This window comes from Auxenochlorella protothecoides (genome assembly GCF_000733215.1).
Source record: "Auxenochlorella protothecoides strain 0710 unplaced genomic scaffold scaffold107, whole genome shotgun sequence".
Taxonomy (NCBI): Eukaryota; Viridiplantae; Chlorophyta; class Trebouxiophyceae; order Chlorellales; family Chlorellaceae; genus Auxenochlorella; species Auxenochlorella protothecoides.
The window spans coordinates 93,949-118,936 of NW_011934120.1; the positions used below are offsets into that span (position 1 = coordinate 93,949).

General features: G+C 64.0%; 6 protein-coding genes across 6 annotated transcripts in view; 3 read left to right on the forward strand and 3 right to left on the reverse strand.

The window, feature by feature from the left end:
- F751_0465 (putative phospholipid-transporting ATPase IA) overlaps nucleotides 1-6,091 on the forward strand; it is a gene marked incomplete at both ends in the record, with an annotated part of 9,509 nt that extends 3,418 nt beyond the window's left edge. Inside the window, 11 exons of the mRNA XM_011397223.1 lie at nucleotides 213-535; nucleotides 805-1,120; nucleotides 1,259-1,564; nucleotides 1,879-2,064; nucleotides 2,352-2,514; nucleotides 3,021-3,507; nucleotides 3,631-3,635; nucleotides 3,763-4,249; nucleotides 4,618-4,754; nucleotides 4,996-5,630; nucleotides 5,933-6,091. Of these exons, the coding sequence (XP_011395525.1) occupies nucleotides 213-535; nucleotides 805-1,120; nucleotides 1,259-1,564; nucleotides 1,879-2,064; nucleotides 2,352-2,514; nucleotides 3,021-3,507; nucleotides 3,631-3,635; nucleotides 3,763-4,249; nucleotides 4,618-4,754; nucleotides 4,996-5,630; nucleotides 5,933-6,091 (3,204 nt within the window). The remainder of the gene's footprint in view (nucleotides 1-212; nucleotides 536-804; nucleotides 1,121-1,258; nucleotides 1,565-1,878; nucleotides 2,065-2,351; nucleotides 2,515-3,020; nucleotides 3,508-3,630; nucleotides 3,636-3,762; nucleotides 4,250-4,617; nucleotides 4,755-4,995; nucleotides 5,631-5,932) is intronic.
- A 169-nt stretch (nucleotides 6,092-6,260) lies between these two features.
- Nucleotides 6,261-12,849, reverse strand: F751_0466 (Insulin-degrading enzyme; the record flags this gene model as incomplete). The annotated part of the gene is made up of 18 exons (XM_011397224.1): nucleotides 6,261-6,518; nucleotides 6,742-6,864; nucleotides 7,046-7,179; nucleotides 7,462-7,918; nucleotides 8,170-8,265; nucleotides 8,504-8,634; nucleotides 8,813-9,018; nucleotides 9,191-9,349; nucleotides 9,541-9,625; nucleotides 9,798-9,891; nucleotides 10,082-10,202; nucleotides 10,356-10,470; nucleotides 10,628-10,812; nucleotides 11,101-11,189; nucleotides 11,362-11,814; nucleotides 12,057-12,176; nucleotides 12,419-12,538; nucleotides 12,667-12,849. The coding sequence occupies 18 exons, from the start codon at nucleotides 12,847-12,849 to the stop codon at nucleotides 6,261-6,263; spliced, it is 3,129 nt and encodes a 1,042-aa protein (XP_011395526.1).
- A 1,552-nt stretch (nucleotides 12,850-14,401) lies between these two features.
- Nucleotides 14,402-16,354, reverse strand: F751_0467 (Beta-hexosaminidase subunit alpha; the record flags this gene model as incomplete). The annotated part of the gene is made up of 6 exons (XM_011397225.1): nucleotides 14,402-14,629; nucleotides 14,832-15,036; nucleotides 15,160-15,353; nucleotides 15,537-15,836; nucleotides 16,009-16,134; nucleotides 16,340-16,354. 6 exons carry the CDS (start codon nucleotides 16,352-16,354, stop codon nucleotides 14,402-14,404), a joined length of 1,068 nt encoding a protein of 355 aa, XP_011395527.1.
- Nucleotides 16,355-18,302: 1,948 nt separating this feature from the next.
- Nucleotides 18,303-19,935, forward strand: F751_0468 (Transcription factor E2FA; the record flags this gene model as incomplete). The annotated part of the gene is made up of 4 exons (XM_011397226.1): nucleotides 18,303-18,372; nucleotides 18,647-18,840; nucleotides 19,000-19,175; nucleotides 19,545-19,935. The coding sequence occupies 4 exons, from the start codon at nucleotides 18,303-18,305 to the stop codon at nucleotides 19,933-19,935; spliced, it is 831 nt and encodes a 276-aa protein (XP_011395528.1).
- A 586-nt stretch (nucleotides 19,936-20,521) lies between these two features.
- On the reverse strand, nucleotides 20,522-20,919 carry F751_0469 (hypothetical protein; the record flags this gene model as incomplete). Its single annotated transcript, XM_011397227.1, has 2 exons — nucleotides 20,522-20,663; nucleotides 20,828-20,919. The coding sequence occupies 2 exons, from the start codon at nucleotides 20,917-20,919 to the stop codon at nucleotides 20,522-20,524; spliced, it is 234 nt and encodes a 77-aa protein (XP_011395529.1).
- An 830-nt stretch (nucleotides 20,920-21,749) lies between these two features.
- F751_0470 (Meiotically up-regulated protein 158 protein) lies at nucleotides 21,750-24,884 on the forward strand (the record flags this gene model as incomplete). Its single annotated transcript, XM_011397228.1, has 6 exons — nucleotides 21,750-22,499; nucleotides 22,604-22,756; nucleotides 23,081-23,821; nucleotides 24,045-24,188; nucleotides 24,329-24,554; nucleotides 24,688-24,884. The coding sequence occupies 6 exons, from the start codon at nucleotides 21,750-21,752 to the stop codon at nucleotides 24,882-24,884; spliced, it is 2,211 nt and encodes a 736-aa protein (XP_011395530.1).
- Nucleotides 24,885-24,988: the final 104 nt, after the last annotated feature.

Below are 24,988 nucleotides of genomic sequence, written 5' to 3' on the forward strand. Positions count from 1 at the left end.
CTGTCGGAGAGGGGGGGCGGGGGCGGGGGGGCGCGGGGGGGGGGGGGGGCAACAGGGAAAGGGGGAAATGGGTGCGCCCTGGTGGACTGCATTGTTTCGTCGACAGATGCACGCCATGGGCGTCTGGGGGCCGGCATGTGAGTGCCTCGCCCTCCTGCCTTCGTCCCCAAGCCCAAACCTCCAACCCCCCCCACACCCCACCCTCCCGACAGGGCATCTACTCCAGCGACTTTGTGCAGTTCCTGATCAACTGCCTGACCTTCTGGATCCTGCTGTCCTACCTGGTGCCCATCTCCCTGTTTGTTACGCTGGAGATCGTCAAGTTCTGGCAGGGCTTTGTCTACATCAACCTGGACCCGGCCATGAAGGACCCGGCGTCGGGGGAGCATGCGCGGTGCCGCAACTCGGGCCTGAACGAGGACCTGGGCCGCGTGGAGTACATCTTCTCCGATAAGACGGGGACCCTGACCAGCAACGAGATGCAGCTGCGCGCCGTCGCCATCAAGGGTGTCGCCTACGGCGACACATCCTTCAGGTGGGAGCTGGGAGGAAGGTGGAGGGGGTCCGATGAGGGGTGTGAGGTCTGGAGCGTCGGACAGAGGGACTCAGGCCGGAGCCCAAGTAGTTTGGAGTGCTCAGTGGAGCGCTGACTGCAAGCGCGCAGCGCTGCATGGCAACGCCCTTGGTTTCTCGTGGAGTGGTCGCCCGTTGCCTGCCTGGCCCCTTTGTTGGCTCTCCGAGTTGCTATAACTGCACGACTCCACCTCGACCACATCCACCCCGCTCCCCCTTTCCTTCATTCAGGCTGGAGGAGCACGAGGAGCTGACCGACCTGGCGGCGCTGCAGCGCTTCGACCCCCGGCTGGCCGACGCCGCGGCGGGGCTGGCCGCCTCCTCCAACGCCCTGCAGCGCGTGGTGAGCCGGGGCGGCAGCTCCTCACGCGTCCTGTCCCAGGCCAGCTCCTTCAAGCGCGAGTCGGAGGAGGGGCCCCAGCGCAGCCCGGGGGACGCGGGGGTGGGCACCCTGTCCTCCCACCTCATGGACTTCTGGACCAACCTCTGCATCTGTCAGTCCCTGATCCTGGAGGACGATCCCAAGGGCGACAAGCCCCTGTACCAGGTGTGACTGGTGTGGAGGGGGTGCTGGGAGTGGGGTCTGGGAGTGGGAAACCAGACATCTGACCCAGCCTGCCCTCGTGCTGGAGCTCCGCACCCACCTCCGTGGCCACCTCCCCCCCCCGAAGCACACCGACTCCAGGGTCCCTCCCCCGACGAGGTGGCGCTGGTGGAGGCCGCGCGCCAGCTGGGCTTCGAGTTCGTCAGCCGCTCCCAGACGGGGCTGGTGCTGAGCATGCTGGGGGAGGAGGTGGAGTACGAGGTGCTCAACATCCTGGAGTACTCCTCCGACCGCGGGTGCATGAGCGTCATCGCGCGCGCCCCCGACGGCACCATCCGCCTGTTCTGCAAGGGCTCCGATGCCAAGGTCATGAGGAAGGTGCGCCCCGGCACCGACCCCGTCCTGCTCCGGCAGACCGACGAGAACCTGCACACCTTTGCGCGCCAGGTGGGGGTTTGGCGGGCGCTCGATCCCTGAGCGCCGGGGCTCGAGGGGTGGTGGAATGTGGCGATGGGGATGGGCGGGGGGGGGGCGACTGGATGCCTGAACCTGGGGCATCGAGCTGCAGAGGGGGCGCGGCGTCCAGACCGCAGCTGGCTGCCGGCCCCGCGGCACACGGCCGCGGGACCGGGGTGCCAGTTCCTCGACCCCTCCTGCTGGCCCCGCAGCTGGTCGCTCCTCGGCTCGCCTGGGCACGCCACCGCCCCCTCTGCGCGCCTGAACACTCCCCACTCGACAGACCCCTGCTTGCATCCCTCCAGGGCCTGCGAACCCTGGTGCTGGGAACGCGCATCCTGGAGGAGCAGTGGCATGCCGCCTGGGACGCGCGCTACCAGGAAGCTGCCAGCAGCTTTGAGGACCGGGACGGGAAGCTGGACGCCCTGGGGGATGAGGTGGAGAGGGAGCTGGAGCTCGTGGGGGTCACCGCCATCGAGGACAAACTGCAGGTGGGGCTGGGAGGAGGCCGCACCATGCTCAGCCCGTCGGTGTCGGCGCCCAGAGAGGCGTGGGTGCAAGGGATTGCCGGTCGTGTTTGGGACAAGGATGCCTGTGCGCTGTGGGGTCAGCGTGGAGGTGCCCGTGCTCCCTGGCCTCACCCCCCGGGCCCTTCACCCGCTGGGGGCCAGCACCCACCTCCCCCGGGCCCTTCACCTGTTTGGAGCCAGCACCCACCTCCCCCGGGCCCTTCACCTGTTTGGAGCCAGCACCCACCTCCCCCACTCCCTGTGTTCAGGATGGGGTGCCGGCCGCCATCAAGACCCTGCTGACGGCGGGCATCCGGGTGTGGATGATCACCGGGGACAAGATGGAGACCGCGGTGAACATCGCGGTCTCCTGCCAGCTCGTCAAGGACCCCGACAGCATCATGATGCTGGTCGTGGATGAGAAGCAGGATGGTGAGGGGGGGGGGGGGGGGGGGGGGGGGGGGGGGGGGGGGGGGGGGGGGGGGGGGGGGGGGGGGGGGGGGGGGGGGGGGGGGGGGGGGGGGGGGGGGGGGGGGGGGGGGGGGGGGGGGGGGGGGGGGGGGGGGGGGGGGGGGGGGGGGGGGGGGGGGGGGGGGGGGGGGGGGGGGGGGGGGGGGGGGGGGGGGGGGGGGGGGGGGGGGGGGGGGGGGGGGGGGGGGGGGGGGGGGGGGGGGGGGGGGGGGGGGGGGGGGGGGGGGGGGGGGGGGGGGGGGGGGGGGGGGGGGGGGGGGGGGGGGGGGTGTCGTGTCTGGGCGTGGTGTGCAGGGAAGGGATGTGTCCTGGCAGGCCACCCCCCCGGCGTCGCAGATCTTGTCGTCCCTGAGAATCGCGAGCCTCCCGAGGAACATCCTCTTCCAGGACCCTCCCCTGCGGATGTCACCCCACGCCGTGACGACTCCCCCCCCCGCCAGCAATCAACCCCACCTCAACCCCTGCAGACCCGGCCACCGAGGCGGACCGCCTGCTGGACGCGTGCATGAAGCGCACGCTGGAGACGTACGCGCGGAGCAGCGGGGAGCGTGTGGCCACCCTGGACCAGGTCCCGCACTCCTGGCAGGCTGAGGAGATGGCGGTGGACGGGCACACGCTGAACTACATCCTGGTGGACGAGGCGCTGTCGAGCAAGCTGGCGCTGCTGGCCGCGCACTGCAGCGGCGTGGTGGTGTCGCGCTCCTCGCCCTCCCAGAAGGCGGGCGTGGTGCGGCTGATGACCGCCTACGAGATGGAGCGGGTGACGGGGACCCGGCGCGGGCTGCGCCGCTGGTACGCGCGGTACAAGCGCCGGCTGTCGGGCAAGATGCTGAGCATCGGAGACGGGGCCAACGACGTCGCCATGCTGCAAACCGCCGACGTGGGCGTGGGCATCATGGGCAAGGAGGGGCGCCAGGCCACCAACAACTCCGACTACGCCATCACCCAGTTCAGGTGCGAAGCAGGATGGTGAGGGGGGGGGGGGGGGGGGGGGGGGGGGGGGGGGGGGGTGTCGTGTCTGGGCGTGGTGTGCAGGGAAGGGATGTGTCCTGGCAGGCCACCCCCCCGGCGTCGCAGATCTTGTCGTCCCTGAGAATCGCGAGCCTCCCGAGGAACATCCTCTTCCAGGACCCTCCCCTGCGGATGTCACCCCACGCCGTGACGACTCCCCACCCCGCCCAGCAATCAACCCCACCTCAACCCCTGCAGACCCGGCCACCGAGGCGGACCGCCTGCTGGACGCGTGCATGAAGCGCACGCTGGAGACGTACGCGCGGAGCAGCGGGGAGCGTGTGGCCACCCTGGACCAGGTCCCGCACTCCTGGCAGGCTGAGGAGATGGCGGTGGACGGGCACACGCTGAACTACATCCTGGTGGACGAGGCGCTGTCGAGCAAGCTGGCGCTGCTGGCCGCGCACTGCAGCGGCGTGGTGGTGTCGCGCTCCTCGCCCTCCCAGAAGGCGGGCGTGGTGCGGCTGATGACCGCCTACGAGATGGAGCGGGTGACGGGGACCCGGCGCGGGCTGCGCCGCTGGTACGCGCGGTACAAGCGCCGGCTGTCGGGCAAGATGCTGAGCATCGGAGACGGGGCCAACGACGTCGCCATGCTGCAAACCGCCGACGTGGGCGTGGGCATCATGGGCAAGGAGGGGCGCCAGGCCACCAACAACTCCGACTACGCCATCACCCAGTTCAGGTGCTCGCCGGGAGGGGGAGGGGGAGGGTCGTCTCGAGGGGAGTGGGGGGGCCCGGGCTGATGATTGAGCTCTCGCCTTTGCAGGGCTGATGGTTGGGGCGGGGCTTCTGGCGCAGCGGAATGGGTGGGGCTTGGAGGCGCAGACGTCGTGCAGGGGACTGGCATGGTTTGTGTGTGAGCGTCCATGCACGTGCATGTCCCTCGGCAGTGGAAGCTGGGATCGAAGGCGACTGAAGGAGTGCCTGATGGGCCAGATGCCTCTGCATCCTGTTGCCCTGTCAACCGCGCACGCCCTCCCGTGTCATGCTGCAGCCATCCCAGCCCACCTGCCAGCTCACCCATTCATGAAACCCCCCTTTCTTCCTCAGGTTCCTGGTGCCGCTGCTGCTGGTGCACGGCAACCTGTCCTACTACCGCATCGCGCGCCTGATCAAGTACTCATTCTACAAAAACATCACCTTTGCCTTTGTGCTCTTCTACTACCAGTTCTACAACGGTTTCTCGGGTGAGCAGAGCGGGGTATCGAGTGGGTGGTGGAGGGGGTGGGGAGCCCAGTGCCCCGCATCGCGATGCTGCAGCGTGGAGGGTCGCAGCCTGTCCCCCCCTTACGTTACTTCACCCCCAATCCCCCCCCCCCCGGGGGGGGTCCTTCCGAGGACGACGCACTCCCTCGACACCTGCGCCCCCCAACCAGTCGCCATCACACTCCCCCCCATCACCCCCTTCCCCCACCTTATCCCCCGCAGGCCAGGCGCTGGTGGACTCCATCACAGCGGCGGTGTTCAACGTGGTCTTCACCTCCGTCCCCATCCTGCTCTTCGCGGTGCTGGACCGCCCCGTGGCGGACCTGAAGACCTACATCCACTACCCGCGCCTGTACGACAAGTCGGAACTGCACACGCTGACCACCGCCAGCTTCTGGAAGACGGGCGTGGCCCAGGCCGTGGTCCATGCCGCCGTTTGCTTCTTCATCCCCTACTACAGCATCGCCACCAGCGGGCGCCACAACATCACCGACGTCTACAGCCTGGGCAAGCTGGCATTCGTCGCGCTCCTGGGAACCGTGAACCTGGAGGTGGCGCTGGTGGCGCGCTACTGGACCGTGCTCTTTGCCGTCTTCGTCGCGCTGTCCTACTTCCTGGTCTACCCCTACATGGCCATCTTCCCCCTCATCCAGCTGGGCCTGGACATCTATGACCCTGCCAACGTGGGCGTGTCGGAGAACGTGCTGGCCAGCCCCACCTTCTGGTTCGTCATCATCATCTGCAACCTGACCACCTTTGGGCTGCGCTTCGCGGAACGCACCGCCGACTGGTCCTTCAAGCCCCAGGATACTATGATAATGGCCGAGCACGAGGAGGAGGCGCGCAAGCAGGGCAAGGTGAGTGGGTGTGGGTGTGGGGTGGGGGCGGCCGTCGGTGAAGAAGGAGAGGAGCTGGGAAGGATGGTGTATAATGGCGGGTGTGAAGGTGGCAAGGGAGACGGAAGGCGTTGACGATGGAGTGCTGCCGAGGCCTTTGCCAGCTTGCGCCTGGGTCGGTGCAGGCCGCACCATTCAACGAGCATGCCAGAGTCGCAGGCGCCGCCGGGAGGCCTCCGGGGGTGCACGCAATCCTTCACTGCCGCCATCTGTTCGTCAACACGCTCCCCACCAACCCAGCCCCCCACCCCTCCCACGAGCAGAAGTGGCTGCAGCAGAACGTGAGCGCGGAGTCGCGCCTGCGGCTCAGTTCCCTGGGCATCGAGATCCCGGAAGAGGAGGAGGACACGCTGCGCGCCCGGCACTCCCCGCCGAGGCCGACGGCGCCCGGTGCGGCACACCCCGGACTGCCCCCGGCGTGATGCACCCTCCCCTGGCTTGGCCCCGGGGTGAGGGTCCTTGGTATACCCATACAGCGGTCTGGAAGCTTTCTTGAAGGATATGAATGGGAAGGGAGGGGGGGGGGCAGGGCGGTCAGGGCATATCTGACAGTCAGCGCGAGAGCTCAGGCAGGGCCCAAGGGTACATGCATCAGGCGCCCTTCAGGCGCTTGGCGGCGGGGGCGTCGCTTTGTGGGCCTGCAGCCGGCACGCCCATGGGTGCGCCGGGGTCTGTCGCCTCCAGGTCTGCCAGGGGGAGGCGCTGGTGCAGGGACGAGGGGTCTGAGAGGAGGGTGACGCCCTCCCCTGCGTCCGCCGACAGCTCGGCCTGGTGCGCCTTGCCCACGACGTGCACGCTGAGCTGGCGCAGCGTCGACGCGCTGGGCGCGATGCACTCCTCATAAAAGGCCTTTGGGGGGGGTGAAGGGATTTGCAGATTCCTCGGGAGTGATGATACAATCGACACGTGGTTCTGATGGATGTGCAGGGGGGTTGTCTTCCAGACCACCTCCATGGCCCCTACAAGGCCGTGCAACTGGACGATCCACAGGCCCTCTCCCTATGCGCACACTCCAGCGGCCCGATTGGCTGGCCAGCCCACCTCCCGCACGGCTCATCCCCTGGCCCCACACCTTGACTTCTGGAAGGGTGAGCTGCTGGAGCACCTCCACCTCTCGAGCCCGAGCGTCAAAGTCGTACTTTTGGCTGGTCACCGCCTCCCACATCCCATCGGCCTCCTCCACCATGCTCCGGTGCTGCGCCATGAGGAACGTGTGAACGAGATGGGGCACAGCACGATGCGCTCCCCTGCGTGTCCCTGGTAGGTACCACATGTGTCTCCTTCTGCAGCATGCCATCGGCTTGCAAGGCAAACTGCTGGAGCGCCTCGCCAGAGCGATCACCGCACACTCGCCTCCCAAACACACACACACACACCTTGAGCATCTTTGCGCTGATCACCGCGGCCCGGTGGTTCTCGAACTCCTCCTCGTGCATGCCCCGCAGCGTGGAGACAAAGCCGGCCAAGAACTCTAGGATGCGAGACTCCAGGTAGGCCGGCCCGTGCACGCCTGGCGGTGCCGGCAATGGAGGGGGCGGATGGTGGGGAATGGGATGATGTCGCCCTGAGGCGCCGCGCATCGGGCTGCAAATGCGTACCAAGGCCCCTATTCTTCTGTTGTCCCCAGGCTCTTTCTCAGGCTGGGATTGTCATGAACCCCGATGCCTCGCCGGCCTCCCCCTTCCCCCCACAGCCTCCCCACCTCCCAAGAAGACCCTTCATGACCCCCCTTCCCCCCACAGCCTCCCCACCTCCCAAGAAGTCCCATCATGACCCCCCTTCCCCCCGGTACCTGACACGACCACCACGGCAAAGCCGAGCAGACCGTGGGTCAGGCGCATGCCGGAGTGCACGCTGTAGCCCAGCTGCTCCTTGGTGCGCAGCGTGTCGTAGCATGGCTCCCCCACCAGCTGCTCCACCAGGTCGACGAGAGCGCGGGCGCGGACCCCGTCCCGCCCCGCCTGGCGGTACACCTCCGCCACGCTGTTCTCTTCCTCGCCGTTGCGCACGCCGGCGCGGTGGAGCAGAGGACCGCCGGCGGGCAACTCCACGGCGCGCTCCAGGGGCCGCGCCGAGGCCGGCGTCGCGCAGGGTCCCAGCACGCTGCGCACGCTGCGTGCCAAGTCCAGCGTGGCACGGGGGGGCACGTTGCCGTGCACAAGGGCCTCCAGGTGGCAGGTGTGGGACGCGTCGCCCAGCAGGGAGGAAAGGAAGGCCCGCACGTCGGCCAGGGTCATTGCGTCCAGCTCCTGAGGTGAGGGTGATGGGAAGACAGTGGGATGGGGATTCATTCAACGCTGCTTGATGTGGCTGAGGGTAAGACCATCACAGTCTACCTCAGACCAAGGAATGGACCCCCGATCCGACTCGTAGCCTCAACTGCAAGACACATGTCGCTGTTCCCATCCTGCTCGGGCTCTTCTGACTCATGGCATTCTCTGTCCAATACTGGACCCCCGCTAATTTTCCCAACACAACTCAGCACTCCCTCACGGAAGACCTTGAGGATGTCAGAGGCCTGCCACATGCTCTCCTTCAGTGACAGCAGGCGCAGGTAGGTGGCATGCTTGTGAGGCTTCATGTTCATGTTGCGGTACTGCATTCAGCAATGGGGTGGAGCGGAGATGAGACACCGAGACAGACAAGGATTGACAAGGGCTGGCAGGTGTGTCTTGGTTTGCTGCCACGCTGCCTTGTAGAGAACCCTTTGGTGGCATGCATTTTCATGTAGTGCATAGGTACCCACATGACAGGGTCATGAAACCGGACAGCAATGTCTTGGTGTACCTGAAGAACACAGCATGGATGCCAGGAACCCCAGACCAGAGCAGTACCTTGAGCTGCAGCCCCTCCAGAACTCTGGCGAACACTTCTTCTGTGACATCCAGCTCCCTGAGGGTGCCAAACACCGCATCCACAAGGGCCGGCAGCCGATGGCTGAATCCCTCCACCTTGATGTCGATGCCTGTTTGAGGTGGGAGGGGGGGCCGTCGTGCTTTCTATCCTGGGGGACCCAGCCGCAAGCTGCTTTGTTGGACGTTGGAGAGGCTCCAGGGTGAGAGTCATGGTATTCTCGCCCAGGCTGAACAGACCCACCTGCCAGCCTCAAACAAAAGCCCTTGATACAGTGCAAGCAGCCTCACCTGCTCGCCCCTCAAACCAGGTGTTGCAGTTGAGGCCTGCCACCTCAGCGAGGTAGCTGGTCTCGCACAGCCTGTCCTCCAGAAGCTTCAGCAGGAGATGGGCCCGGGCTGCAGATGCCGGCGTATCATACAGGGCCGGGGAGGAAAGCCGGAAATGGGCTGTCGTGCGTGGCAGCCTGAACGTCGAGTCCGTCTTGCTCCACAGCCTAAAGGAGGGAGGACGGGGCGGGTTGCGGCAGCCAATGCATGCTCGCATTCTGGCACCGTGCACGCACAGCCTTGTGCTCCTACACAATGCAACCTCACTGCTTGCAGGCCTTGGTCAGGGGGATGGACATGCTCGAGGTTGCTCTTCACCCCTAGAAATCCCTCACGCACCTCAGGCCAGGCTCGTCCACCAACAAAGCGGGTGGAGCAGGGAAGGGGCCCTCCTCGGCGGGCAACTTGGCCTCCTCACAGCACAGGGAGAAGTCGGTAGGAACAAAGTGGTTGGGAGGGGGGAGGCTCATGTCCTCTGTTGCGCGGGCCCCCTGCCACCTGGGATACAATGCAGGGGCAAGGGTGAGGGACTCGTATCAAATCCACAGCCCTGGTGTGGGACAGACCTAGTGCTGTGCATAGGTTAACAACGCTGCTCCAGCATGCTCAGTTTAAACTACATATACCACCAACATGAGAGCTCGCAAGCACCCCCCCGCCGTATGAGACGCTCTGTGCCACCCTCTTACCTCTCAAGGAGGTCTCCAGGGATGACGGCTTCCACATACTGGAAATCAAACCAGGGTTCGACGCCCTGCTTTATGTCTGGGATCTCTGCACATTGAGGCGTGGTGGGTTTGGGGTATAAACATCCAGATTTGGTGCGACACTTGCTGAAGTTGCCGCAACCTTACCGAGGAGCACCCCCGGGGCAGGAGTCTTCCTCATCACAGACCGCCACCATGCTTGCACCACTTCAGCCGGACAAGCTGGATGCTGGTCTCACCGCTTGCCAGGGCCTTGCACACTTCTTCATACTTGGAGGTCTGGATGTCGATCCTCACTGTCTGCGGGGTCATGCTGTCCAGCAGGGATGCAATCTGCAGGTTTGAAATGATGTGTGCTCAGGTATCAACTTCATTGCAAGCTGTGGTGGACTCCCAGTGAGCACATTTGGCACATAGCAGTGCTGACCTGGATTGGAGGGGAGTCATCCACCCAGGCTCCCCGGCACCATCGCTCCTGGCCTATTCCCTCCAACCGTGCGCCTCAGCCTGATTCCCTCCTCACCAGCTTCTCATCCCAGAGCTCGTGGACGTAGTCCCCGACCAGGGTGTGCTCCGGTGGGTAGCGATGCATGTCCATTGACAGATTCGTCACAAGGTTGCTCACGTCATCCTCCTCCTGGAACCTGGAAGGGGTTCAAGGTTGCAGGCGCAGAGGGCCTTGACTAGCAGCCTTACAGGTGAACGGCAATGCCTCTGCAGCAAATGCCTATCAAGCTGGAATACCACCTGGGAGGTCATGCATGGATCCGGCATGCAGCCCTCCAGCACTCCCTCACCTGAACTTCATGGCTGCGACATTGGCCATCTCCTCCCACGCCCACTTCTGGGGCCCGCTCTTCCTCAGCAGCTCCAGGTATGCAAACACCAGCTCGACGCAGGCCAGACCGGCGCCTGGGGCAAAGGTGGAGGGCAATTGTGTGTAGCAGGGCGTGAATGGCAGAGCTGTCGCATGACGGTGTGCTCCCGAGGTGGGAGGATGCTCAGCCACTAGTCCGGAGTGCTAGTGCTTACAAGGGGCATCCTGACCCTGTTTCCATCCTCCATGTACCTGATCCGTGCGCCAGCCCTGCCTCAGTGAGGGAGATGACAATGTCAAAGAGATAAAATGCGGTGCTCTGCTCGGTGACGCCGCCAGACAGCTCCGAAGCCCAGCCCCGGCTCTTGAGGGCTGACAGGAGTGACCCCCTCCCTTCATGGCCGATGAGGTGGGACAGGTAGTCGTCAGCCTTCTTCCTGTGTAAGGAGGGGTGCTCGTATTGGTAAGAGAAGGAGGGCTCTCTACATCGTGGCCCAGAGGCACAGTTGGCACAGCTGGGACTTTCTGATGGTGATGCTTTGGAGGATAACAGGCCTTTGATCATTGACACACTGTCACCATAACCCATGCATCATATTACGCATGCTGCGGACCATGCATGCAACACACCTGCGATCTTAAGTGCAGCCTGAGCAGTGCCCCCAAAGCAAACCTCATTGCTTTCTGAGGCATCAACGGCTAATCCCCCTCATAGTCGCACTCACCTGTACTCAGCATGCAGGCATGGGAGCTGGAAGGTGAGCTGCAGGTGATGCGCCTGCCGTACTGCCTGAAGGCAGTAGAGTCTGCCGCCCTGTAGGGTAGATGATGCAGGGGGATGGTGTTGTCATCGTGGCCGAGGATGCACCTAGATGCACAATTGTGTGGCTGGCCGCAGATAACGTTCCATGGCGAGAGCAAAGCCTCTCCTTCCTTTCCCCCTCCCCCCCCTGACAAAAGAGAGACAAAATCTGCACAACAGTCACCTGAAATGGGAACCCCGCCTCCGCATAGCTGGGCCGGGGCCCTCTGCCCCCCGGCACCCCTCTGAACTCATCCCTGACCCAGGCCTCCAGCTCATCCAGGGTCTCCCCGCCCAGGAGTACCAGGTTCATGCGCTCCGCGCTGTACTGCTGCGTGTAGTGCCGCACCAGCCCGCCCCTGACGTCCACCCCCGCCGCCGCCGGCTCCTGCGCCAGGCTCCTCCTGTTCCCCCAACCAAACTTGGAGAGCTCGTGGCCGGGGCGCGCGGTGTGCGCCCGCAGCTGCTGTGCCCTGCAACCGTCGCTCTGGGCCACGCCGGTGAACTCGTTGTCCACCGCCTGGACCTCCCGCTCCAGCGCATCCGCCTTGATCAGGGGGGCCACAAAGAATTGGGAGAAGCGCTGCAGCGCACCCTGCAGCGCGGAGGGCTTGCAGTCGAAGTAGAATGTGGTGGCCTCCTGGGGAGAGGAGGGGACATTGGGTGGGGAGGGGCATGGAGGGGAAGAAGCATGGAGGGGAGAGGGACAGTAGCGATGGGTTTAGGGGGAGATGAGGGAATGTAGGAGGAAGGTGATGCGAAAGGTAGGAGAAAACAGATGCTGCCAGCAATGCTACGGCTTGAGCAGTCCTTAGCTCGGCAGCATTTAAACCCATAGCCAGATGCCAGTCCCGTCAGCCTTTCCGTCTTCCATCTCACGTTTTCGGTGCATGCGTTGGAGGCGCCGCCGTGAGCGGTGAGGAACGAATCAAAGTCATTCTCGTCCGGGAATTTCTCGCTGCCCATGAACAGCATGTGCTCCAGATAATGGCTCAGCCCCTAAAGGGAGAGCAAGGAATGGGGTCGAGGGACCTAACACGGGGCATTTTGTGTGTTTGTGTGTGTGTGTGCGTTCTGGTACTCAATGGCATTTGCCTGGTAAGCGATGCAGTCAGCGCACCTGCTGCGTCTCCTGCGCACCCAAACACAGATTTCAGGACACCCGAGGCGCTCAGCGCAATGCATGACCTTGGCCTCCTCTTCACTCGATCTACCACACTAAATCAGACACACTTACATACCTGCAGCTCCCAAGGGTCCGAGAAGCTGCCGATGCCCACACTGAGCGCCGCTGCCGCCTTCTTGACACCGCCGGCCGGTGCCTCTGCCTCAATGTCCCCCTCCCCCTCAGCGTCAGATCCCTGCATTAAGATGAGACGATCAGATCGTGCGTATACGTATTGTACGGCGTTGCACAGCCCGCAGGGGACGAGGTCATCAATCCAACACCCAGCACACCACCACACCCCCAGCTACCGGCAGTACTCACCTCACTCTCCGAGCCCGACTCGCTGCTGGAGCCCGAGTGAGACACCGGCTCCGCTTCCTCAGCATCCTCCTGAGTAGTATCTACTATCTCACCGTCGTGGATGAGCAATGCACGCAAGCCATTGTCCAAAACAATGTATCGGTAATCCTTCTTGTCGGCGGGCGACTTGATAACTGCGACCATGGCCCTCCCGAGCCTGCGCAGGTGTGAGGTGATACTTGAGAATATGGGATGTATCTGTGAGTGTCTGGATGATCTCCCAGCCATTGGTCTGCAGCGTGATCACTGTGACAAAATGTCGTGCTCGCGGCCGCGCCCCCGGCTCAGCTTCACTTCAGCTAACCCTGCTTGCCTTAATGGACGCCCGGCGTGTGCATACAGACATACTGCAAGCATTGTGTCTATGGATGTCAAAACAGACCACAGTAAAGGCCAGCATTATTTTTGCAAGAAGCATTAATGGGATGGTCTTCGCCAGCCTTTGATCATCTGTCAAACAAGCTCGGCAATCCAAGTGAGGGGAGCTCAACTGTTGACCGTCTTGACAGCAAATGCGATGATGCCTGCAGGGATTTGTGCATTTGATATATGAGGTCCTGGATGGCATATTATGGATGCACCATGTGGCTGCTATCACAGGTGCACAGCATATGAAGCATGGTGTGGAAGGGGGGGGGGCCCCTTTTAAAGTTGACCTCAACCTACCAGCGGCAATGGCCAGGAAAGACAGGCCTTCAGCAGCACCAACTAGTCCGTAAGGGCCAGCAGGGAGCCCAGATCCACTGGAGATCTTAGTCTTCACAGACCATGCCACCATGGCCGTCACGACCAGGTAGCTCAGGCCCTCTGGCAAGAGAGGGGGTGGGGGGAGTGGGGAAGAGTGGTGGGATCGTTGCTGTGGAAGCGGCGGATCATGTACACGATGCACTTTTGAAATGTCAATTTGTGATAGTTGCATGCTTGCTGGACAGAGTCCTGTCAACCCGTACCTGCAGCACCAAGGACACCACTGGGTCCAGGTGGGAGGCCTGACCCTGTCGTCGCCAGTGTGTACGAGCTCCATAGGACTAGAGGTGCAGCAAAGACCCCTGCCACGCCCGCAGCAAGCTGCAATTTGGAGTCGGTTCCTCCTCCCAGCTCGGCGCGTGCTCCGACATGACGTTGACGCGGAGTGGGATGGGTGATGCCTGTGGTGGTGGGTGCAGCATGAGCGAGATGGGGATGGTCAGAGAGCTGTGAACTTCACGCCCTGCCCCATCATGCGTATGAAATCGTGTCCATGCCCAGCATCCGACCATGGAACGGACCTAGGCTGCGAATGCCACCTCTGCTGGGAAGGCGGAGAGTGGCATGAAGCACTGAGAAACCAGGTCGAGTACTGGCCGAGGATGCGATTCGGAGGCTCATGGTGGGTTGGATCACAAGCCGCCAAGACCAAGTAACGAAATGGATATTTAGTGAATGTTGTTCAGGCTCATTGATTCCTGTTGGCACCGAAACCCACGCTGCATGATCCGCAAGGCAAGGTGGGTCTCAGGGAGGACGGAACAGATTTCGGGGAAGCATGCTGGCCAGGTGATGATAGCATGCTGGCACGCCATTCCTCCCTCGCAGAGATAAACTTTTGCATCGTCACCTTCAATACATGCTGTCTTCAAATCAAATGCAAGGGCATTCACAGCAGTGCTGTTGTGTAGATTTGCGGTCAAGAGGTTGGGGCTGGAGCAGGGATTCCTCACTGGCAGCTGCCAGGCCCCAGGGGTGCAGCGGGGATGCCCAGCTTGAGCAGCCAGCATCGGAACTGTGCGAGGCGCGGCCCCGCCGCAGCCAGACTGGTGACCGTCCCCGGGGACCAGAGCCGTTCTGCGACGGCCGCGGCGGCCGGCCAGCCCCTCTGCAGCGCGTTGGTGTCGTCGATGAACTCACCCCACAGGCAGGCCTCGCCGCCCAGCACTAGATCGCGCTGCACGGGGGGGAGGGGAGCAGGGCAGGTGGGGAAGGCTGGGCGCGGGGTGTTCCTGCCATTGTCCCTGGGGAAGGAGGGGCGGTGAAAGGCCTGGCCGGGATTTGGTGGCTCCTGGCTGCCGCGTGAGTGTGCCGCCACGCCGGCGCCACACCAGCTTCCCTGGGTGCCTTCGGCCAGCCACAGGTCCCCCAGCCCTCACCTGGGTGGAGTTCCTTGCCGGGAACGCCGTGGGGTCTGCTGCGTAGTACCGCTTCCAGTCCTCCTCCGCAAACGTCCCTAGGTTCAGGTACCAGGGGGCGGAGAGGAGGGCGCCGTGCCCCGCAGCGGTCACGGCGCTCAGCTTGGCGGCCCAGACGTGGGGGTCTTCGGGCCCCGGGGACGCCAGGCCGGGCCCCAGCGGCATGCTCCGAGTGGTCGTGGCCTCTGCTGCCCACCCTGGGCCTTCCCACGCCATGCGCCCCGCCATCAGGCGCCGGGCCGAGGCGCGGGCCGCCGCGCCTTGCTCCCGCTCCCTGCCCTCCCCCCACCACTTCCAGACGTGCACCAGGGTCTTGGGGTCCAGGCCCGCGCCTGCCCTGCCAAAGGCCTCCTCCCAAACCACGGGCACCCTGCCCAGCGCGAGGGCCAGGCCCTGCATGCGCAGGAGCCAGCGCTGTTCCAGGGCAGCTGAGTCGTGGGCGATGCCGTGGTCCCTCATCCAAGCTGTGATGTTTGGGTTGCTCTGCGCAGGTGTGGGGCGTGGGTGAGGAAGAGATCATGTTGGAGCGAGAAGCCGTGCCCAGGTGTGTTTCGGGCACGTTCCTGGCATGACGAGGGCCGCGGACCAGAGGGTCGAATGCGAATCAAACCCTTACAACCCAGACCCCTCCCTCTTCCATCTGAAAGGACACGCTCAGGCACTGACCTCCCAGCAGGAGGGGTCCACCTCGTCCCCTCCCAGGTGCAGGGCGCTGTCGGGGAAGACGCGGGCAGCCTCACGCAGTAGGCGCCACATCAGCCCGTAGGCCTCTGGGCGGGTGGGGTCGATGGGCCCCCACCTGCCTTCCAGCCGCCGTCCATCGTCGCCGTAGCACGCTGCCAGCAGGCCTGGGAAGGCCTTGCCCCATGACAGGGTGTGGCCAGGCGTATCAAACTCCGGCAGGACACGAATGCCACGCTGGCGAGCGTAGGCCACGATCTCGACGACGTCCCCCAGGCTGTACACCTCAGACGTGCGGGGGGGGGAGGGCGGGGGGAAGGCATGGTGCTCATCCGTATCCAGTTGCAGACAGATGCCTTCGCAGCAGTTGAGCCTTCACTGGGAGAGCGTGCTGCTTGCCTTATAGAAGCCGTGCGGCAGTCACCATCGCCAATGCTCCCTCGTAAAGAAGCCCCACCTTGCTGAAAGCTCCCTGCGCGGGCAGCTCTGGGAGGGCCTCGGAGCCATAGCCAAAGGACTGGTCATCCACAAGGTGCCAGTGCAGCACATTCAGCTTGGAGGCAGACATCGCGTCCAAGTGTGCCTGGCAGGAAAGGGCGACGTGAGGATGCACATCAGTGGAGTGATTCAGCCTCACCAAATGTCCCACAACACAACATGGAGACCGTACAACCGCAGGCGAAGTCGAGCACACAGGCTGCAGAACATCCGCACTGAGACTGCAGCATGCTGGCAACAAGCCCCTGGTCTCTTCTCAGTCCCGCTGCTCCCCCACCGCAACAGCACACCTTGATGGTGTCCATCGACAGGAAGTGACGCGCGGTATCAATGAGCAGGCCGCGGTGTGGGAAGCGCGGTGCATCGTGTATCACCGTCTCCTGCACACCCAGGATCAGGGTAGTTCGGCGCCGGTGTCGTTTCTGACTGTGATGGCGATGGCCGTTCGGGACGTCAGCCTCTCCCTCCTGCTCAGGCCCCTCGCTGCTCGCCTCAGCGCCACACAGTCCGTCGCAGGGTCTCCGGCGCACCAGCTGGGCCAGGCTTTCCAGGCCATGCAGGGCGCCATACACCGAGACGGCGTGCAGCTTGATGGCTGGCGCAGCCACGACCAGGCTGTAGGAATCGTTGGTGGCTGGACCCAGGGACTGATCCGGCAGGTACACGGTGACGTGCACCGCCGTGATTTGAAGGGCGCGATGGTGGTGACGGCGGCGGCGATGGTGATGGTGGCCAACCTCATCAGGCAAAGGACCCGAGCCTGATGTGGCGGACACACCCCCTCCAGCAGCCGTTGCATTGCCAATGTAATCGTCTGACTGGGCACCTGGATGCTCCTGCGGCGGCTGCTCGGGCGCAAGGCGCAGGTGTTGGATGAATCTGGAGTGTGGGACCACAGATGCATGGAGGTTGAAGGTGGGCCGCCGGGGTCCAGCATCTTGCATTAGCACAAGGGCATGGCAGTCTTGTGGTCGACATTGCTCTGTGTCTGAGGGAACATATCACCATGCTTCTCCCGGCAAAGCAGTCATCCATTGCCCCCAAGTCCCTGCTACCTGTCGAGCCCATGCTGCAGGATGTCAGAGTCTGCACCCTTGACTTCAAGGGACAATCGAGAGGCCTCCAACCAAAATTGGCGATTTCCATTGGTCTAGAAGCGGAAGCGAAAGGGAAAGGGTGTGCTGCTGTCAGCAGGGTTCCCAGGGAACATCAAGGGCCCCCCCTTCATCGGATCAAGCAACCACCTTTCTTCACCTGACGCTCAGGTTGAGGCCAGATACTGGCATCTAAAGCAATGCATGAGGTTGCGAGCCCCAGGAGGGCGAGCCCCGCCCGCATCATGTCGTGGGTCGCTACCATGGCGTGAGTGCTTCGAACCGCCCAAGAAAGGAGTCAACTAGCCGGCGCGGCCTAGCCCCGGCAACCCATTTTTGATATATTCCAAGGCATCAGCGAGAGCGGGGGGGACATCGTCCAGTGAGATCACCCCCTCATGTAGTGCAGGACGAGCGATCTCCCGCATTTTGCGGTGGGAATGTGCGGGCGGTGCTGCGGAAGGAAGGCAAGAAAAATCTATGTGACTCGGCGTCCAGGATCCGCTCTCCTCCCCAGGGCCCCCAAGATCACACCATTGCCCTCTTTCCCATCCCAGCAATGGCCCTGCGACTGCACAGGATCGTTTCTAGCGCTTGAAGTCGTCGGGGTTGAAGGCTCGAGCCCCTCCACGTCGCGATCCGGGCGATCAGGCGCGCGGGTAGGCAGACCCCAAATGAAGTGACAACTTCGCACGGCGCCCCCCCCTACCCTGGTAGGTGTCGAACAGTCTACAGAGACATCATCTCGGCTCTGACTCTGTGAATGGGGTGGGAACCCTCCTGTGCGGCAGCCCGCATCGGACGTGGGTGACGGGGAGGAGGGCATTGCGCCGAACTGCCCTGCTCCGGTGGGCAGCCGTCTGATCGCCACACGCGACCTGTTCCCCCCCCCCTCGGCCCTTCAGCGCTCTGAATTGAGAAGCCCTCATACTCGTCGCAGGCGCTTGTGCAGTGGTTCGGGAGCGGCCCGGCGGCATGCGGGTAGGTGGCTTGGAGGCAGGGGGGAAGCATGGGGCTAGGGCATGGGCTGGCTGCTGGGGGACCCGACTCGCCACGCCACCCCTCGCCCCGAGTCCCAGCACGATGCACACCATTTCATGCACTCCTGTAGGACGATGCGGCTCAGGAAGTGATTGCGAATGGGGTTGCTCAGGCCACCATGCGGCGGAGCAGGCGGGTCACCGCCAGCTCCTACAAATCGACCTCCTCGTCGGGTACCCTGCCCCCCGGTGAGCGTGCAGGGGTTGGCAAGACATCTGGGTGTTCTAGAGGCTGGCGTTCCACATTGCAGTACCCCCGGGCGTCGGGGTTGGCACCCTGGTATATTCTCGCATGGGACAGGGAATGATCCCCCACCACCACCACCCTCTCGATCACTCCCACCTCGCACCACCCTTCTGTCCACCCTCCGAGCTGTGCCCTGCGCTCCTGCCCCTCAAAGGCTCCCTCGTCTTCAACAATAAGCCTTCCTGCAATCCCTCCCTCCGCCATGCCCCCCCGCAGCCACCACTGCCCGACATGACTCCAGCCTGGGCCTGCTGACGCGACGCTTCCTGAGCCTGCTGAATGAGGCGGAGGACGGGAGTCTGGACCTGAACCAGGCCTCCGACATCCTGCGTGTGCAGAAGCGCCGCATCTACGACATCACCAACGTGCTGGAGGGCGTGGGCCTATTGGAGAAGCAGGCCAAGAACCACGTGCGCTACTGCTCCGGGCCGGAGACGCCCTGCGCGCACCGCGAGGCGGGCCGCGCCGCGGCCTCGCGCGGCGGCGGCGCCGGCGCCGAGGGCGAGGCGGCCGCGCTGCTGGCGGAAATCGCGGAGGAGACGGCGGCGGTGTGGGACGCGATGCGCGAGATGAGTGCGCACGCGCTGAACAAGCAGCGCCTGTACGTCTGGGACCGGGACGTGATGGGCCTGCCGGGCGTGGCGCGGGAAGACCGCGTGTTCGTGGTGCTGGCACCTCACGGGACCACCCTGGACCACTCGCCCTGCCAGGAGCCAGGGCCGGGCGAGGCCGCGCCGCCCCACAGGTCAGTGGGTTGGGTGGGGGTGGGGACGGGGGCTGAGGGGGAACGGCATGTGTATGTGTGGGGGGGGGTATTGAAGGGGAACGGTATGTGTAAGTGGGGGTGGTATTGAAGGGGAACAGTGTGTATGTGGGGGAATGGGGCAGGCGAGGACCCGAATCGCCCTCCCTGTGAGGAACAAGGGTGGCGCATGGGTGTGGCCGGCTGCGGGACGGGTTCTTTTGTGTCACAGCACCGTCATACGCAGGGCACGGTGCCGCGTACTTTGTCCCAGTGCCGCCCGCACACTCCGTGTCACCGCTTCGTCGCAACTCCTCCCCCTTCCTTGTTTCCCCCGCCCACCTGCCCGACCATGCCGCCCCCTCCCCACAGGATCATGGTGCGGAGCAAGAAGGAGCCCATCTCCATCGTCACCCTCCCCGTGGCGCGCCAGACCCTGCAGCCCGGGTGGGGCCTGGGCCCTGCCCAGCCGCCGCCGACCAGCCTGGCGACCCCGGGCTGGCCGGGGTCGTCCTTCCTCATGCCCCGGACAGGCCTCGCGCTGCGTGAGGCGCATGCCGGCTCCGTGGCCGACGCCTGGTACCGCGCCGTCGCCGCCAACGGCGCCGGCCCGACCGCCGGCGACGGGCTGCCCCTGGGCAGCGAGCTGGACCCTGGGGAGGGGGGCGGCCTGCTGCCCGGACAGCACAGCCTCCCGGGCGGGGCGCTCGCGCATCCACAGGCCTTTCTGGCGCGCAGCAGCGCGCATGAGGGCGGTCCGTGAGACCAGGGTAGGACCTCCAGCCCTCGCAGGTGCCGGTCACACAAGCATGTCACTCGGGGAAGGCTGCAATCCCGGCCGTCTCTGGCGCCCAGGCTCCTCACGGGACAGGGAAGCTCCGTGCCCCTGCGCGCATGGTGCTCCGACCAGCGTCCATCTGTGAGACTCGCAACCCCAGCGGCACAGGCTTTCGTTCAATGTTTCCTCCCTGACACCGACGCATCTCAGCAGACCTCCTTGCGGGCCCTCCGTGGGAAACGTGGATGTGGGGGGGCCCCACTCTGTTCTCAGGATATTCGGCATTTTTCATGCTCAGCGAATCCACTGGCCCTTTCCAGGGTCCAGCTATTTAGGAGATTGAGCACCTCCCGAAACACCTTTTCCCTGTTTCAGCTCCATCCCACACTAAGCTCCGCCCGTCCTGATGGGACCACGTCCCATGGTCTGGCTTCCCAGCCTGTTTGCGTCCTGAAGCTCTTCGGAGGTTTGCTCCCTTCCCTGTTGATCAGCTATTTATTGCCAGTTCGATCGTGCCCATGTTCACCGTCATTTGAGGATTAAATGGAATGCCGCCCGAGCAGCCGGAGGGTCAGTGTGTGAGTGCGATGAGTACGAGGGCGGCCACTGCCAGGCCGCCAGACTTGAAAAAGGCGTCGCCGGTCCAGACGTCGGTCAGTCCATGCTCTGCGGCGTGGATGCTGCTGCGCCGGCGCGCCGGCGCATGCACTTGGCTGCAGTAGTAGGGGAGGAGGATTGGGGGTTGTGAAGTAGTCGTCAGAGACTCCCTTATGCCACTGGCCATCACACCATTGACCTCCTCCAACTATGAGGACATTGGCACTTCAAGACAAAAACCATTTTGCTGATTACCATGCTCCTGTCCAACCCTGTGCACCTGGAAAGAATGAAGGGGTCGGGATGCATCTCCAGGTCGTCTGGCCTTCCCCTGCCCTCCTTGAAGCTGGAGAATCCGGACCTGGACTCCATCGCTCGCAAGCGCACGGGTCCCGGCGCAGAAATGCTACGGCTCCCATCATGCTTCAGAGAGGTTGGTCGGGCGTGTGTGAGGTGCACGCGATGCGCTATGCCACCGAGCGACTGCATGGCGCGTGGTCAGGGATACCGGCAGCAGCAAGGGAAAGCTTCACTCTGCAAGCTTTTCGTCACGACACAGATATTGTGCAGGTTTATGTCTACTTCCTCGTGCCCATACCCTCTTGATACGTGTGAAGCAAGGACGACGTGCGCACGTCTGGCGTCGGGCAGTCATGCCTCCAAATCTAAGAAGATCGGACTCCCGGATCTGGTTTTGCGGAGAGGGCACTCCCGGGGCTCCTAGCCCGCTTCTCAGCCGAGAGATCAATGAAGTGGAGTGGAAGTCTTGCCCTGCATGCACTCAAGATCGTCGCATGTTCTTATCCAAGCATCAGGCACTCTATTTCTTCGCGACATCGATAGGTATTGGCCGATCTAACGACACCACCTCTTTGCTGGTAAAGTGTTTAAACTTTCTTTCGCAACATACGAATACCTCTTCGACATAGTCACTGCCTGTAAATTCTTTAAATATGTAGGTAGAAGAGTCGCGCCTAAAAGCACGTTAACTATACTTCATGACGATTCCCACGTGGTTGGAAGTCGACAGGCACATGGGCCGTAGCCATCACGCCAAAGGCGTGTCGTGATCCACTGGCGGGGCGGACTGATAACCATGCGCACGGTCGGGGCAGCCTCGACCCACATTATTTATGCATTAAATCCAGCTACATCTGCAGCCGTGAAACGGACGGTCGTGACGCCGCTGCCCCCCTGCCCGGATGTGCCAGCCCAAGCTCCCACCCCCCAGCGATCTGGTGGCGGGGTTAACCTCCTCCCCACCCACCCTCCCCTGCCGCTTCCTGTACGATGCCAAGGGCTCCCAGCTCTACTCCCAGATCACCGACCTCCCTGAGTACACCCCGTACCGCGCCGAGCTGGGCCTGCTCAAGGAGCATGGCACAAAGCTGGCCACCCTCATCCCCCCCCACGCCCTGGTCGTGGAACTGGGGTGCGGGGACGCCACCAAGACCTCTCACCTCATCCACTCCCTGCTGGCCTCCCGCGAACCCGGCGCGGTGAGGTTCGTGGGCATCGACGTCAGCGCCGAGGCCCTGCGCCAGACCGACCGCACACTGCGCGAGAGGTGCCCGGACCTGCCCGCCGCGGGGATCCAGCTGGTGGAGGCGGACTACCTGACGGGCCTGCGCGCCGTGCGCAGCGCCAACCCGGACGCCACGCTGTGCCTGCTGTGGCTGGGCAGCTCCATCGGGAACTTTGGCGAGGGCGAGGCCTCCGAGTTCCTGGCCGGCCTGGTGGCGGCGGCGGGCGGCGACACGCGCGTCATCCTGGGCGCCGACGGCTGGAAGGACCGGGGCGTGCTGCACGCCGCCTACTGCGACGCCGCCGGCGTCACCGAGCGCTTCATCGTCAACGGCGTGCAGCACGCGCTGCGCTTGCTGAGGCACCCGGACGCGCGCGCGGCCGACCTGTGGGACTACGAGGTCGTGGTGAACGAGCGGAGGAGCCAGGTGCCTGTTTGGAGGGGGGGATTGTCATTCAGAAGTTTGAGGTAGCTGCACTGCTCCCACCTCACCACCAACGTCCCATCGCCATGTCATAAATGCCCGCCCAGGTGGAGATGTGGGTGTCGCCTAAGCGGCGGGTGTCTGACATCGTGCCGGGCGTCAGTCTGGAAGCTGGGGAGAAGCTGCTGGTGGAGATCTCCAGGAAGTTCACGCCCCTGAGCATCGCCGCGCTAGCCGATCAGGCCGGCCTAGTCGTGCAGGTTGGAAGAAGGAGGGCGGGGGGGGTGGGGGCTTTTCGGGTATGCAAAATTGATGGAAGGGGGAGAAGTGGTTGCGGCCAAGCTCTGGGTTGGGGCAGCCCTCAGTGTTGGGGGTGGCTGCGGTGCATGTCCTCAGAGGTCAGCCAGCCAGTATATGGGAGTTTTGATATCACACAGACATCCCATGTACATATCAGGGCACCCGCTTGAGCTTCCCTGATCTTCAAGCTTGATCCCGGAGTTCACTCCTGTGTCGCGCACATCCCCCGGACCCCCCTCCCTACCTGCCACAGCCACCATCTCCAGCCCTCCCCCACTCCACAGGAGTCGTGGCGCACGCCCGGCTACTCCCTGCAGCTCCTGCTGCCGGCCGTGCAGGCCCTGCAGGACGCCTGGCGCGACACCGACACCCTCTTCTCGTCGGTTGCCAGCTGGTCCGCCCAGCCCATCGGCCTGCGCCACCCCTTTTCTTTCTACTACGGCCACCTGGCCTCCTTTGCGCGCTCGCGGCTGCTGCCCGGGCGGCCCGCCGGCCACCTGGACCTGCTGTACAGCCGCGGCATCGACCCCTGCGTCGTCGACCCCAGCCGGTGCCACGCCCACCCCCCGCCCCCGCCCACCTGGCCGGGCAGGGAGGAGGTGCGTGCCTACGCGGTGGGCGTCCGCGCCGAGGTGCTGGCCGACGCGCGGGCGCTGCCGGCGCGCACGCACGCGCTGCACATGGTGCTGGAGCACGAGCGGATGCACCAGGAGACGCTGTGCTACATGCTGGCGCAGCAGCGCGGCGCGGACGCCGCGCTGACTCAGCGAGAGGGGGTGCTGGGGGCCTTGGCCGGCCGCTGGGCGGGGTGCAGCTACCGGGCGACTGAGCAGCGCTGTGCCGACGCCGCGTGGGTCCATGTCCCCGCCACCCAGATCCAGCTGGGGCTGGGCAGGGCGGCGCGCCACGGGTTTGTCTGGGACAACGAGCTGGGTACGCCGGCACCACAGGCGGTGCCGGCCTTCCGTCTGGCTTCCCACCCCGTGTCTGTGAGGGAGTACAAGGCCTTCATGGACGAGGCGCAGGTGGGCCTGCCGGGTTGGATCTTGAAAAGTGGCTGGCCGCGGTGTGGGTGTGGGTGTTTGTGTTGGTGGTGCAAGGAATCACTGAGTACCTGGAGGGAGGACTGGTCATTTTCCAATCGCAGTGCTAGATCTGAGCGTCTGAGCGCCGAAATTCTATGCCCAGCTTCATTGTCGTGCCCTGGACCCAAGAGCCTAACCGCCATCAAGCCCTGTCCCCTTTTAGCCATATGAGAGAGAAGGACTGTGGTCTGCCGGGGACTGGGCGCACATCTCCAGCTCAGGCTGGAAGAGGCCGGCCGGCTGGATCCTTGACCAGGAGGGCCGTCTGCATGTTGGCCTGCCCGAGGCCGTCTATCAGTGGGAAGAGGTGCGTACATGTGTGGATTTCTTTCGGCAGTGGTTAGGACTTGGGTCTGCCCAGCATCGAGAGTGGCGCATATCGCATGGTTTGCTGCACTGGTTCCAGTCTGACAAATATGTTCACGGCACATGCGCTCGCTCGTCCAGGTGGCGGACTGTCCAGTCTACGTCAGTCTAGCTGAAGCCGAGGCGTTTGCCAGGTGGGCTGGGGGCCGCGTCATGACGGAGGAGGAGTACGCCGCCGCCGTCCAACACAAGGAGCTGCAGGGCCTGCTCAGGAGCGTGGCAGCCGAGGCAGATGAGCAAGCCACCGCCCACTGCCTCGAGTCTGGTGGCTGGGAGTGGACAAGCACCCCATTCAAGCCTTTCCAGGGTGAGGCAGGCTGGCAGGAGGGGTCAAGGGGCCATGCCATGATGAAAGGACAGAGGAAGTACATGATCCTGAAGGACGGATGCTGAGAGACTAGTGCCCCGCACACTCCTAATCCCCCCTCATCTCCGTCCAGGATTCAAGGCCGACCCCATGTACCCTGAGTACAGCGTTGACTTCTTTGATGATCAGCACTATGTCTTGAAGGGCGCATCACCTTACACTCACCCCTCCATTCAGAGGGGGACGTTCCGTAACTTCTATCAACGGCTGTATCCCTTTGTCATGGCCAAGTTCCGGGTCGTCCTGGAGGCCACCATGGCATCTGCCTGAGGAGTAGGGGGTAAATTGACCTTCCTGCTGCCTCAAATCGGGTATCCACCCTCTGTACAACTATTCCTTTCCTTTTGCTGTGATGATGCTGGCGCGCTGGATCA